This window comes from Amphiura filiformis, chromosome 15 (assembly GCF_039555335.1).
Source record: "Amphiura filiformis chromosome 15, Afil_fr2py, whole genome shotgun sequence".
In the NCBI taxonomy this organism is placed as follows: Eukaryota; Metazoa; Echinodermata; class Ophiuroidea; order Amphilepidida; family Amphiuridae; genus Amphiura; species Amphiura filiformis.
This window is the reverse complement of record NC_092642.1, coordinates 29,955,314-29,971,405: the sequence shown is the minus strand read 5'-3', so window position 1 is coordinate 29,971,405 and position 16,092 is coordinate 29,955,314. Positions and strand designations below refer to the sequence as shown.

The 16,092-nt window shown below is 39.1% G+C and overlaps 1 protein-coding gene across 1 annotated transcript in view; it reads left to right on the top strand.

The window, feature by feature from the left end:
* Positions 1–5,140: 5,140 nt before the first annotated feature.
* The window catches only part of LOC140171491 (dynactin subunit 4-like), a 28,091-nt gene continuing 17,139 nt past the window's right edge, over positions 5,141–16,092 (top strand). The window contains 3 exon segments of the mRNA XM_072194759.1: positions 5,141–5,272; positions 11,107–11,177; positions 15,485–15,687. Coding sequence (XP_072050860.1) covers positions 5,144–5,272; positions 11,107–11,177; positions 15,485–15,687 — 403 coding nt within the window. The 5' untranslated portion in view covers positions 5,141–5,143.

The following is a 16,092-nucleotide window of genomic DNA, read 5'->3' as shown; positions in this document are numbered from 1 at the left end:
CTCATCGTTTCCTCGAGCACTGTTGGAGAAGACCGAAAAACTACTGACAATGCTAATTTTACATTGAAAAAAAAAAAAAAAAAAACCTCCTCCTCATCAATTCATGAAAATCCTCTGGACGAGAACCAAAACATTAATTTTATACGGCCTAAAAGAAAAAAAATTGCTCCACCCCAAACCATTTTTTTTATCTCGTGGACCAGAAAAAAAAATTAATAAAAATTCCTTATATAAAGGAATGGGGCGTGCGCCCAATGTGAGCTTGGATCGAAACATAATTGGTGATTATGAAAAATAATTGGTGATTACTTTTTATTTTTATTTTCAAAAGTCCAACCAAACGTAAAAAAATGTACGTATGTAGGCGGTACAGTAAGCCTACATCATGGTATATGCGTGTACTGAACAGACGAAGTTAACTCCCGAGCATTAACTCATGCAAGATCTTTGTAGTTCACATCTTAGGGAGTGTTCATAAATACTTTGGGGGGGGGGGTGGAAAATATTGGGCGATCAAAAAAGTTTGGGTCCTAAAAAGGGGGGATCAAAAAAATTCAGTCCTTAATAGTAGGGGGGATATCAAAAAAATTTGAGGGTAAAATTGTACGAGAAGGCAGTACATTCCAAAAATTTTGCGCGCTCCGCGCATGAATGTTAAGTATTCGATTTTGTAGTCTCAAGCTACTAATCAACAAAATGTGCACACTTTACAATTTGGGTGTAACACTATGACTCCAAATATGAGTAATAACTCCAAACGGTAATTTTTAGCTAATGAGTTAATGACCATAGGGGTAGATCCCAGGGGGGATAAATCCCCCCAATATTTTGATAGGGGGATGGTCCATACAATCATCCCCCAATGTTGACGCCTGTCAGTATATGGGTTTCTAACCATAATTAACCCCATATTTGGTCATTTTAAAAAGTGCAAATTTTTTTACTATATTTCGCCAGTTCTGCTTCAATATGGCAACATTTTTTCATTTGTACCATAAACTTATTTTGTCGGCAAAAGGTGCTGGATTCACTGGACTTCAAGAAATTATCTCCAACCCCAATGTCAAAAAGAAATCTATGCCACTGTTAATGATGTATTTTTTTGGTTTCTATTTTAGGACATGAAGGGGGGATCAAAATAATTTTAGATGATAAAAAGGAGGGCAAAAAAAATCCACCCTTTTTTAGGGGGGATCAAAATTTTTTGATGTCCGACGTTCCAACTTTTCCAATCCCCCACCAAAGTATTTATGAACACTCCCTTAGTAGCACCAGGCCCGGCCGTATGCAGGATTTTTGGGGGGGTGGGGTGCTGATTTTGAAAAAAGTGGACCCTTTTTCCTAGGTGGGGGGATTTTTTGAAAAGTGGACTTTTTCCAAAAAATTTGGACTTTTTGACCAAAAAGGCGTAAAAAACCTTATTTTTTTGCTCGCTACGCTCACAAATTGTGGTATTTTGAGACTTTTTTTTATACTTTTGCAAATTAGGGGGGTGCAGCCCCTCTGTGTACGGCCTGTGTAGCACTGAATGAGAGTTTAAATTTAATATTCAAGATCACTTAGCTGGTAACAAAAATGTTGATAGTGCTAAAAGTATTCTATTAGTTACTAAAATAATAGAAGTCTTTATGTACATGTATGATGTAACAAGATTTAAGATAATGATTATCCCTTCAGAGTATATCAAAATACAATGTAGGCTCTCTCTCTCTCTCTCTCTCTAGGTGCCATATCCTAAGACGTTGGCGATCATGTCATGCCACAATTCTCTGTTATAAGCCATCTCCAGAAGCTCTGTCGCTTTATGTTCAGCTCCCCTTTCTTTTAGCCAGTCTTTCAGATTTGATAACCACATCACTCTCTTCCTGCCTCTGCTCCTTGTTCCTTCTAGGTGAAGGCTACTAGCTAGTGTAAGATGTTTTACAGAACAAAAACATAAGCTTTTTGGGGCGCCCTCTACGGAGGCGGCCCACAATATAGGCATGAGTTTGTGAGAAGCTTCTAATTTCACTCTTACTAGATTTACTCCGCAATTGTTTTGCTAAAATTATGCCCTTGCTCAGAAATAAAACCACTATATGCTTGGATTTTATTTTATTATTGTTTTCTGTTATGCACAGGATAAAATGGTGTGCGTATATTCTTTGTTTAAAAGACAAAATTAATGGATTTGTAAAAACACCAAATAATTCGAGACCTTTGACCTTTGTAACCACTTTGACCTTTGTAACCAATTTACCGCCTCTTAGAACCCGATAGACGGTGACCAACACTATGGACTACAATAGCCTAATCTGAATGGCATAGTCCAATAACCTCAAATAAACAATCATAGTGCAAAATTTGACCTAACTTGCAGAGTATGAGTTTTTGTACCCAAAGTTTCAAAGTCAGGCATCTTATCAAGATCAAGATAGTGACAGTGAAATAACAATTAACATGCTTATCTTACCAAGGTCTTATCTATCTGCATGGGGTAATTGGAAATTATGGTGTAGCCTATTTGTTTTAAGGATGAAACAACTGGCTCCTTTTGCATGGAAATTAGAACAAATTACTATACAAGCTGTATCAAAAAGTTTGGTACCCAGCAGTTTTGATAGTAATTGAAAAGCCTGGTTCTTCCAAATGCAATATCGGGTCCCCCTTAAAATGATAAAATGATCAGACCATAAATCTTTTGTGACTGTTTATGACATTAATCAACAAATTATGCGGATCCTAGATGTGTCGAGGATGTTATGTTTATGAACAAAACGTTACGTTTGTATTTTCAACATTGTTAATCATTGCTACGTGTATGTTAACAAATGAAAGTTCTGTAATTATTTTAATTCTTCAATGCTAAGTTAGTAAGTATTCTTTTGGATATCATCAAATTGTAAATCTCTAGTCAGATTTTCAGTGTGTTAACAACTATGTATCAAAGATGTTACGTTCATGTACAAAACATTAACGTTCTTATCTTGTAAACATTGTAATTTGTATACCCATATAAACTGCTCAAATAAAGAAAGTCCGCAGTCATGTAACCCGTCCTACACCAAAATCTGATCGTGTTATGAACATTTAATTGATAAAGTCGTGTGCAGAATCTTGTTAGCTCCAACTTGATACCAAATTTGCCACCAAAAACTCTAAATTCAGAGAGATTGAGACCAGTATATGAAATTTGGTGCATTTTCAAAAGTTGCAAATTAAAAATGGACCACGCGGAGCTATAGAGGTGAATGGCACAGCGTGACCATTGATAAAGCCCGAAACAACCGCTAGGTCATATCGATCGCATCGAGCCCTAGTATTCATCAGTAAAGCACTGTAGCAATCCATGCGTTTTAAATTAACAATTGAATAAAGCGCGCACTTGGGATAGTCGACATGGGTTCATCGTGGGCAAGCAAGCTTGACCACATTGCCACGCTAAGCAATTTCGACCGCGTTATCGTTTTGATTTGCAACTTTTGAAAATGCACCAAATGCCATAAACTGGTATCAGTCTTTGTCACTTTTGAGTGTTTGGTATCAAATTTGGAATCAGATTAGAGCTAACAAGATTCTGCACACAACCGTATCAATCAAATTTTCATAAAAAGATCAGGTTTTGGTGTAGGACGGGTTACATGACTGCGGACTTTCTTTATTTGAGCAGTTTAGCTACTTTTATGAAGAATGAATGTTCTGTAATTGTCTTTTATCCTTCATCTCTATTAGATTTTCAGTGTATTAGCAAGTAGATGATGTATATGTATCACAGACGTTATGATGTATATGTATCACAGACGTTATACATTCATAAAAACTTTTCTTTTGGTCAACATAGGGTAGATCCTCTTCTATACTATCCATCATATACCCCCTGCATAACGAAATTCAACAATATTCAATATCCAAAGCAATATCATCACTACAATATGCCCCAAAATTGAACTCCCCACCCCACATAATCGCAAATTGACACGACAGCTTCATTCCAATTCAATTTATTTCATCCAAAACGGTCCTGTGATACACCTTCCCCAATCAAACACATTTCTCTTGCATTTGATCATCTTCTACTCTTCCCTAGAAAAAATCATTATGATACCAAATCCCCGGGACCAAATCTAAACACCATGCCATGGAATTCACCATATCACGTCCAAGCTCACATAATTTGGGCGCCCCATTCCTTTTTTAAAGGAATTTTTATTATATAACGCAGTAAGATCTGGTCATGATTGTTGTTTTCTTTGATAAAAATGGTTATTGATCATTGATCTTGAAATTCTTTATTTTGATTGTATGCTCTTATAAATTACTCCAATATCATATTAAATCTACACAGTGATTCATTCCCTGTTCGCTTGATCCCCCCTTTCGACCTTTCGATAATATAGAAACCCCGGTAGCTCAGTCGGTAGAGGGCCAGATTTATGAACCGAAGGTCCCTGGTTAGAATCCCGGTAGGTCCATTAAGGTAAGTGACTTGAGTAAATTAAGCTAGGAAATTTGTGTTCGATGTAAAATAGAGAGTGGGTAAGTGTAAAATGTAAGCAGAATATACGCTACTAAATAATATTTTTGATTTTTTTTTCATGATTTTTTCGTCTCATTGGGCTTATTTGCCAATCGTTGGATCGACGTTGGATAATGGTTGGTTTAACGTTGGTCAATGGATGACATTGGCCCAACATCAAAGATTTGATGTTAGCCCAACGTCACAGATTACATCTTTACTAGGGTTGGGTCAATGTTGGATCGACGTTGGCCCACGTCGCCACAACGCTGAATGTGGACGTCGCACCAACGTTCTATTTTGGCGTTAAAAAACTTTCATATCCATCCACCAGGCAACTGTCATCCGACGTTAGATAGGCCTATAATTGACGTTGACACAACATAGTAACAACCATTTGTGCCCACTGGGCGGGTCGCTCCCCCCGCCTCCCTTTGGCCTGCCAAAAATCTTTGCCCCCCCGTATAATTCACCAGACCGGGGTATACATAATTATTGCACCACCCCTTAAACCCAAAATAGTGTCAAACCTTTTATGGTCAGAGGGATTGGGAGCTATTGGGGGATATAAATTTAAAATGGTCTACTACCGTAGACTAGATCGATCGATAGTCGATATTGATCGATTTTATTTATGCCAGTCTCAAAATGGCGACTGTTTTGGAGTACGGACGTGTACAGATTTTGTGCAAGTGTGGGCTTCGTTCTGCAATAACACAGCTTTACTTTTGCAAGCACTGTCTGGAGTTACGATGCGGAAGATGTGTATCACACGAGGTAATCGTTTGTAGTGATTAGGTTGTCATTTTATGTATGAGAAATCTTAACATATTTTCATGTCCTCTCGAACATGCTGAATTCGTCACCCTTGCGTAGCCTTTCGTGACCACACCTAGCTCGAGATACTCTAGCTAAAATACAGGTTTGCATTTACTATCTTACATTATCTTGCTGTATTTCAGCTAGAGCCCCATATGTAGCGCTTCCGGGTTTTTTTTGGAGAACAATACTGTTACGTAAGACGAAGAAGGAACCCGCCTCGGAGCCCGCCCTACTCATATTCCATTGTACTTGTTATTGCAATTTGCCTCCATACATTGTACATTACGTACATGTAGGTATCCCAGGCAAACCTTAGTTAACACATTTACTAGTCAGCGAAATTCGCCGAGACCGGGGCCCAAACACAATGCATATTTACATAGAAATTTGAATTTTTTTCGAGAATAGGTCGGTGAAGGAAACCTACATACATGCATAAATATGTTTTCTATACTTAACTTGACCCAAATATATGATTTTTATGGCAGTTCCATTAAAAAAAGCTGCTATCGCCATGAGACTACGATCTAGAAACACCCCTAAATGCCGTTTTGGGGAATTTTGCTAGCAGAATCTTTTTGATGAAACTAAAGTCAATCTTTGACAAGATGTAACTTTGTTACGGAAAGTGCTATGACCAAAATGTTTTAAGTTTTGGCTTTCTTTACTCAAGGGCTTTAATTTGATATGTAAAATGATGCAGTTTGATGGCAAATTTGAATTCACCTAGCATACCTACATTACGTAATCAACACAAAGGTCAAAGCTTTTGTAAGGATTAGTGAGTGGATAAGAAATTGACAGCTGAGGATACGAAGGACACGCCGATTGTTAGTTGTCAATCATGAATTGCCGCAACGTTTTAGTATTTTACTGCATGCCATAGCAGCATTCCGCAAGCACCATGACAAATTATGCCATATTTTTCCAAAGATCTTCTCATATGAAGTAACCTGAATGCGATCTGTACTTTTGTAACATTCCGATCGCTTTTGATCACCTATTATCGGCAAATTTGCTTGAAAACATGTGAGTTCATGTTGTGTAAACATAATTAGCATAGACACAAATGAAATTACGATGCAATACAATGTAATTTGAATGCGCAGCAGATCTATAGAAATAACGTTGCCCGGTTTTATGCAGAATTAGACCACGTCTGACCACACCTAGCTCTAGACGTTCGCTTTTCGTATCTCTTTCCTTGTTGGAAAGGTATAACGTTGAGGAGATAGGAACATGTACAGAAGATCCGGGACCTACTCTGCCATGTTTGGCTGAGTAACGGTACATGAACACGGTCTTTTGTGCCTACCGTATTTCGTCAAATAGTCGCCCCCCCCCCCTCAAATAAACGCCCCCACCACTTTTTTCAACCAAGATGTTTCAAAAATTCCAATATTTCCATGCTTTCTTGTGTAGTAAGCTTACCAAGTTGCTCACATGGTCGCGAGTAGCAGCAATAAATGGCGAAAATCGGCATCCGAACCCGGAAGTGAACCAAAAGTCAGTGTCAAAAGGTCATAGTTCGTCATTTTAGCGTGACTTTTAAGTTTACCTAATGATTTTTACGGGAATTTTCGTGCTACAAATGACCTCTAATAAACGCCCCCCCTTGGGAAAATGTAACGCCCCTGGGGGCGTTTATTCGACGAAATACGGTATGTAAATTAGTCATTGTGTAAAGCTGTGTTTATACCCAGACTGAATCATTGTCGCTAACTACAAGTTATGTGTGCAATTCTAGAGAACGTTGACCGACAGAGGGTGTCAATATAGACCTACGTGTCACTTTTGAAAAACAGCGAATCATGCGCATGCTCAGCAGGCCAATACGACAGCGATTTAGTACACTGACCATGCGTGCGATTCAGGTTTCTCCAATAAATGCATCTTTAGAAATGACCGGCGATTGTGTGTTCTCAAGTGGGTTTTATCATGTTAATTAGTGACCTCGATCAAGCATTGAAATGCTGTCATTTTTTGTACTGGATCGTTCAAGCATCTCCAACAAATTTTTCAATGTAAGTGCCTCTGCCTGGCCCTAGTAGAAGTAAAAACGGATACTATGGCCAGAGTTCTAGGGCTACCTAGCTCCAGGCAGCGTAGGAAGCGCAACATGTGACGTACGAGGCTGGCGAAGATACAGGACTGACAGCCCCATTCAAAATACACGGTTAGCAATTACAAATGGAATATTAACATACTTGCAGTGTGGTACAATGTACATTGTCGTACCCCGACGGTTTTAGAGTAAGATAATTTTGCTTTGACACCACATAACAAATTTAGAATTGTTTGTGAAGATTTCATGATTATGTGTTTAAATCCAATGGCGACCTCAAAATTGGCGATATCGCTTCCATCACGCTGCCTAGCTCGAGATACTCTAGCGAAAATACAGGTTTTCATAAACTATCTTACATTATCTTGCTGTATTTCAGCTAGAGCGCCATAGGTAGAAAACTTGAGTTTTTCTGAGAACTATACAAATACGTAATCTTTTCATGACTAGAGTCTAGTAGGGGTGTGATTTTCGGGTAATTTTGTACCAAGCGTATTTTTCAAGCGGGTAACCGGTACCGAAATTGCAAAAAAAATAAAATAAAATAAATTTTTTTTTTTTTCTAAGTTTTTTGTTTGTTTTGTAGTGTCTCTGGACCTAGACCTAAATGCTAGGATCATTCATTCAAATTCAATGCATTTTGATATCATTAATAGAGTATGACATGAAAACTGAAATCAATTAACACAAGAGAAATCATCTCATGACTGATGAATGCGCGCAACAAATCATGAAATCTTTAGTTTAGAAATAAGAAAACCCACTTTACAGGATTGGCTCGTGTCTGTCCACAATCAAACTTCCACCATCATTGGCACTGTACAAATAATTAAGAGAATACACCAGGGGATCACCCACACCAGACCACCATGATGATCAATTGCACAGTTGGGAAACCACCAACCAACAGTACACACAGCAGAGCTGCTCACATTACAAGTTATACAACCCCGTGCACTGAACTGACCAATCAGGTGCATGGATTTTCAAGAAAATTTGTTCTGGACTATGAAAAATGCTCATGCATGTTACTTTTATTCATCAACATTTGACTGTCTCCACTTGTACTTTCTACACAAGAAGCTTTCAAGAATAAACCTTAAACTTCTGTAGAAAAACTTTGAAAACCCCAGAAAAACTTGTAATATTTTATAAAAAGCTCTTGAAAATTGAGTAATGTTTGTGCCACTTACATCAGTTACATGTATTTCAATGGGATGTAATTTGAGCTGGTGATGTCATTGGGTTATAATAATAATAATAATAAAACAGCATTTATATAGCGCATTGTGAATCTCAGATTCCTCAATGCGCTTTACAGATTTAAAAAATACCAAACTTAATTTACAATATATGGTTTTAACTTAAGAATTATACAAACAATACTATGCATAAAAATAGCAGACCAGCTGCAAGCAAACAACTTTAGGATGGCAAGAGTAACACTAACACCAGTGAGAGGCTCACCGACAAAATCCCCAAGGGGGACTGTCGGTGCACCTCACACCGGCATCATCAATACATCAATATACAGCAAGATAATAAAAATTACACTAATAATCTCATATATAACAAAAAAGCACACTGAAACCAAATACAAAGGTACACAACCATCTCCATCCAAAGATGCAGATGCCAGTGTAGAGTATGTGAGAGACTCATCGATGTAAACACATCCCACACACAAACAAAATTATACTCAACAGCAGAAATACATGGCATAACAAATCTAAACTCAAGCAAAAACAAAACCTACTCCATCCAAAGGATGGGCGGAGATGTCTATGTAAGAAGCATGAGAGACCCACCGATGTAGCATAAGAGCCAATCCGTGGGCCTTCCATGCCCCTTGAACATAATTAATGCAAAACCAAATGACACCAATGTAATATTATGACCACACTAAATAATACATTATTCCTGGTGTGTAAGAGACTCATCGATGCAAACATCCATGAGCCTCCCACACACCAAATAACAATAACCACATCAATAAATATGACACCAATGTAATAATATAACCATAGTAAATAATACATTAATAATTCTCATCAATTAAAATACCACACACAAAAATTGATAACATATAGGCTTACAATATTGAGCGGGGAGACTACAAATGTAGGCCTACTGCACAATTTAAATTGCACTAAAAACCACATATTATGAAACTACAATTTTACATGATAAATAAATGACACTATTATTATCATATAGCAAAAACACACTGAAACCTAATTAAACTATACACAACCATCTCCATCTGTGGAGAGCCTGGTGTGTAAGAGACTCATCGATGCAAACATCCATGGGTCTCCCACACACCAAACACCAAACACAAGGAAATAATTCCTACCTCGGAATTTTCAGATGGTACTCCATCTTTCATCAGCGAGTGACTGACTGTATCAGGTCGTGATTTTCTTGACCTTTGACCTGATAACAGACTCGTAGACTCCTGAAAGCTTGAACCGGCCCCCGTCTTCAATGAACACAGGAGACCCAGTAGTACAGCATCAGAGGTCTCGAACCACATTCACATCGAGTCTGCGGGACATTTTGTGGACTTGGATAAAGTCCGCATACTTGATAGAGACAGCAGGTGGTTCCAACGTGGAGTCAAAGAAGCAGTTCACATCAAAGCCAACCAACCATCTCTCAACAAAGATGGGGGCCGGTTCAAGCTTTCAGGAGTCTACGAGTCTGTTATCAGGTCAAAGGTCAAGAAAATCACGACCTGATACAGTCACTCACTCGCTGATGAAAGATGGAGTACCATCTGAAAATTCCGAGGTAGGAATTATTTCCTTGTGTTTGGATCAAAAGTTTAAATCAAAATCATGATTTATACCAACACAGATGAACTTTCATGAACGATTTGCTGTTTCTTTCATGTTGAAAGCGACATGTAGGCCTATATTTATTTGACACCATCTGCCCCAGTCTGTCTTTCAGCTTGTGCAGTTGTAAACAGCACAAATATGTGCATTTGTGACTCTGTGTGGATGCCGACAATTCGACAAAAGGTTGCAAAGTATTGTGTCCAGGCGAAAATTATGTTTAGTACGGTAACATAATGTGTCTATACTAGCTTTAAATAGTCAAGGAAAAAGAAGTCCCCAAACAAAGTTAGCAATTAGAGTTCAGACCCCCTGTTTTTAAATTTTCTGCAAGTTCAGGGGTCCCTGCAGACCCCCAGTTTTTCAATCTAGCGCTATTGCAGACATACTATTTATGCTGCATTTGTGCAACTCGGACTCACCAAACTCTACTCCGGACCCCAAACTTTTTAATTTTCTGCAAGTTCGGGGGTCCCTGCAGACACTGGAGTGTTTAGTTCTAGCGCTACCCTTGCATGACACATGTAGAAATGGGTCCATTTCTGCACACAAAAATAGACCCCCTCCCAATCTCAACTTTGTGAGGCACTTATGGAAAACGCAATGTGGTAATGTACAGACCACAGGCCTTTTACATAACTTTAAGGTAAGTTAAATGAGACTGGAAATGTTGAAGAAAAAAAATGAGGAAAATGCAATGAAATCATGTCAACTATCCTTTAACATTGAAAAACATATAATGTTAACTTTCAAAGAAAATATGCATTTTATGTTGATAAAAGCAGGCAATCATCAAGAATCTGGACCGAGGCTTATTTATTAGGCTAAATGTATCCTTCTGTTCAAGGCTCATCATTGAGTGTTTCTTTGTTGTATCTTTACAGGTGGATTCCCACTACTGTCCAAACTGCTTGGAGAACATGCCATCATCAGAAGCCAAAGCTAAGAAGAATAGGTGGGTGGCTAGAAAACATTTGTGTGTGTGTGTGTGTGGGGGGGGGTATGTGGGTGTGTCCAGGGAACATGCCATCATCAGAAGCTAAAGTTAAGAACAGGTGGGTGGGTAGCAAACATATATTGGGGTGTGTGTGTGTGTGTGTGGAGGGGGTATGTGGGGTGGGTGGGTATGTGGGTGTGTCCAGGGAACATGCCATCATCAGAAGCTAAAGCCAAGAAGAACAGGTGGGTTGGGGAGCAAACACATTTAGTGTGTGGTGGTCAGGGTTCACAGTTTACTCTCAAATAACCGGGTCCCCTTTTTATGCTGGACCCATTCAGATCCCATTTAGTTGAAATTTGCGGGTCCCTAATTGATTTTTGTGGGTCCAAATTGTACTTATGTACGAAACTTCAGAAACACCCAGAAATGTATTGTCAGTACTGGCGCAAACGATAAATATTGAAGTATGCCGAATTCGGCACCCAAAACTTACCAAAGTCGAGTCAAATTACTGGGTAAAAGAAGACTTGCCGCGATCGGTCGACTTTCTCATAAAGAACTACAATTACTACTGTACCTAATAACATGCACTGCTTTAATCATCTTTAGAATTATTTGGTTATTTTATTATATTTGCTCTGTTGAAACACGTTTTTGCGATGTCACCAGGAATTGACCTTGTTTTGTTGACATTATTATTGTAACGTATAATATTTGCACGATCCGAAAAAAATCGCAAGTCAACCTCTTCCACAGTTCCCCTCGTATCGCTGATCAAATATCTGTGCATGAAACAGCGATGAGGTGTGTATCATGTTGCAGCGATTTTTGTAATTGTATGTAATTTGTGACACGATATGGTCCATGGGGGCCAAAGGCGGCAAATTTGAAACTGAGATAAAGGTAAAAATATGGAGTAAAAAACAATGAAATACATAAGAAAGTAGACATCAAAAAACTTCATAACTTTAGAACCAAGTATGCTAGACCTTTGGTGTTTTCAGTGAATGATAGCCTAGTGTATGTATAACGTAATAATTACAGTAACTCAATTTTCAAAAATGCCTCCTTTGGCCCCCATGGACCAGATCGTGTCACATTTATGAATGAAAAGTTGTTAAAAAATGTGCTGTGAGCCGATTGAGCTGGGTTATCGCACAATGATGATCTATGATGATATTTTCTATTTCTTGGATGGGATTTTTTCCGGGTCCAAGCACAGCCTGCTGGACCCATCCAGGTTAAATAATCTTACTTTTTCCGGGTCCAGTGAGTTCAAAAAGCGTCCTGGACGCAAAATCTGTGAACCCTGGTGGGGTTGGGGGTGGGTGTGTCCAGAGAACATGCCATCATCAGAAGCTAAAGCCAAGAAGAACAGGTGGGTGGGTAGGAAACATATTTAAGTGTGGGGGGTGTGTGTGGGGTGGGGGCGGTTGGGTGTGTCCAGAGAATATGCCATCATCAGAAGCTAAAGCTAAAAAGAACAGATGGGTAGCAAACATTTGTGTTATGTGTGGGTAGGTGTTTGCCAGGAAATGAGAGGACACACTTGTGTTTCACATTTAAACCATGGACCTCTCTGCAATGGGGGAACGTCCTTGGTATTGCATGTGTAATGTATAAATTGTCAAACTATGTCCTCTATCGTACATGAGCTATAAACGTCTGCAGTTGCTAAAATTTCATACACACAAAAATGGCAGAACATGTCCTTGGTATGTTGATACAGACAGCTGTGTTTGGATAGTCCTAAACGTCGTCCACGTTTGGAGGCGATTACACGTGGGGGTGTGTGTCGGTGTTCATCGTATGTGTCACTTGTGTAATTGCCATCAAATGAGGATATCCAAGTCTTCTCGCACATGCAGTTGTAGAGTTATGTCCAACATGTTTACAACATGCATTTCATTAAGTAATTTTCTCAAATTTTCTTTCAAGCATTCTATTTATTGTCTCGCCTGAATGTTCAGGGAGAGACTTAGTAATCACTATGGTGTGTGTGTGTCCGTGTGTGGGGGTGTGTGTGTGGGGGTGTGTGCGTGTGTGCGTGTGTGTGTTCGGAAAAAGCTTGTGAACGCGTTATCTTGAGAACCGTAAGTGCTATGATGATGAAACTTTATAGGGGGTAGCATGACCAGAGGGTGTCGACCTGATTAGATTTTGAGCGCAAAATATGGTAATTAAGTACCTAATTTGCATAATTTATGCGTAATAAGCAAAATACCTTGTGAACAGATTATCTGGAGATCCGTATGGGGTACAGTGACGTAACTTGGTGGGGAGTAGCGTGGCCAGATGTTCTCGACCTGATTAGATTTTCAGCGCAAAATATGCTAATTAAGTACCTAATTTGCATAATTTATGCGTATTTGATGCGTATCAAGCAAAAAAAACCTTGTGAACAGCTTATCTGGAGATCCGTATGGGGTACAGTGACGTAACTTGGTGGGGAGTAGCGTGGGCAGATGTTCTCGACCTGATTAGATTTTCAGCGCAAAATATGCTAATTATGTACCTAATTTGCATAATTTATGCGTATTTGATGCGTATCAAGCAAAAAACCCTTGTGAACAGCTTATCTGGAGATCCGTATGGGGTACAGTGACGTAACTTGGTGGGGAGAAGCGGGGCCAGAGGTTCTCGACCTGATTAGATTTTGAGCGTAAAATATGGTAATTAAGTACCTAATTTGCATAATATATGCGTAATAAGCAAAATACCTTGTGAACAGATTATCTGGAGATCCGTATGGGGTACAGTGACGTAACTTGGTGGGGAGTTATGGCCAGAGGTACTCGACCTGATTAGATTTTCATGAGGTCAAAGGTCACATACAAGGTCAAAGGTCAACTGAGGTCACCAAATCTTTTAATAATTAATTTTCAACTGTGCATCACATATCCCAATAACAGCTTGATCGGTCATGTAATTAAGGAAATATGACGACTTTAAGATAGTCGCTTTCTTTGTAAAGTATAGCAAAGTAGCACTTTCAATGAGTGATAACTCGTAAAGGAAGCATCTTTCTGTTTTGATTTATTTGATGAAATAGTTCTTTGGTATTGCCAAATTTGATTTTTCAGCGCAACATACTTTTTTCCAATTTCGTGAGGTCAAAGGTCACATACAAGGTCAAAGGTCAACTGAGGTCACCAAATCTTTTAATAATTAATTTTCAACTGTGCATCACATATCCCAATAACAGCTTGATGGGTCATGTAATTAAGGAAATATGACGACTTTAAGATAGTCGCTTTCCATGTAAAGTATAGCAAAGTAGCACTTTCAATGAGTGATAACTCGTAAAGGAAGCATCTTTCTGTTTTGATTTATTACTTTGATGAAATAGTTCTTTGGTTTTGCCAAATTTTTGGAAGGTCATTACGGGTCATCCGAGGTCACTCAGGGGTCATCTGAGGTCAAGTTATTAAAAACTCGTATGGGCATGAAACTTGGTGGGTACAGTCATCATTTAAAGCCAAATTTTTGGAAGGTCATTTTGGGGTCACCAGGGGTCATCTGAGGTCAAATTAGTAAAAACTGTCGTATGGACATGAAACTTGGTGGGTACAGTCAACATTTAAAGCCAAATTTTTGAAGGTCATTTTGGGGTCACCAGGGGTCATCTGAGGTCAAATTAGTAAAAACTGTCGTATGGACATGAAACTTGGTGGGTACAGTCAACATTTCAAGCCAAATTTTTGGAAGGTCATTTCGGGGTCATCTGAGGTCAAATTAGTAAAAACTGTTGGATGGACATGGAACTTGGTGGGTACAGTCAACATTTAAAGCCAAATTTTGGAAGGTCATTTCGAGGCCACCAGGGTCATCTGAGGTCAAATTAGTAAAAACTGTCTTATGGGCATGAAACTTAGCACGAGGGGTACAGTCAACATTTAGAGCCAAAATTTTAGAAGGTCATTTCAGGGCCACCAGGGGTCATCTGAGGTCATATTAGTAAAAACTGTTGCATGGGCATGAAACTTGGTGGGTACAGTTACCATCGGCCAGATAATCGTGCCCAGCCGATAACCGCCAAATTCATTTACCTCTCTACCAACAGTTATCGCAAAAGCAGGCGGTCACAAAAGCAGGCGAGACTCGTGGTTCGAGAACCGCCTTGTATTTATAACAAACCCAGCACTAAGAATTTCTTCATGTTTAGTAAATCCAACAAGCCTCTGTCTGAAATTTTAAATGACTCCGTGGACTGCTGTGGCCTAGTGCAACAACTTTGCTTTTTAGTTTTAAATATTGTTAAAATCCTGGAGATGTGGATAATAGGTTAATTAAAGTACCCTACCTCAAACCTTGTTTTCCAGATGTTCCAACTGTCTGGATTGCCCCAGCTGTAAGCATACACTATCTACAAGAGCAACCAGTGTAGCCATTCCACCAGACCAGATACCAGACACACCTCCTAAAGGTCAAACCAAGGGAGCCAACACCAAGAAGGTCTACTACCTGGCTTGTGGTTTCTGTCGCTGGACATCTAGGGACCTAGGCATGCCTGATAAAGAAGTTGGTAAGATTTGGCTGGGGCTCAAATTTAGGCACTTCATTGGGCAGGTTGTCTGTACATTGGGCTGTTCCAGTTGAGATCCATACACCCGCATGGAAGACATGACCTTAATCAGGGAGTGTGAATTTCAAGTGGGGTTACCTGAATGGATGACACTCTATATGAAATCTACATCACCTATGTGGGAGATTAAGGTCATGTCATCCATAGGGAGTGTATGGATTTCAACTGGAATAGCCAGTGTACACTGGTATTGTGAAAGCCTCGTAGAAAGCATGTTGATTTTTGTGACAACCCGTCAGGACAATAATAGATAACTGCTGTTAATGTCTTGAACAGCTAAAGTCGATATAACAAGTTATGCATGAATCCTGTTGTGTTAGGCATACATTGAGTCATAACCTTTCT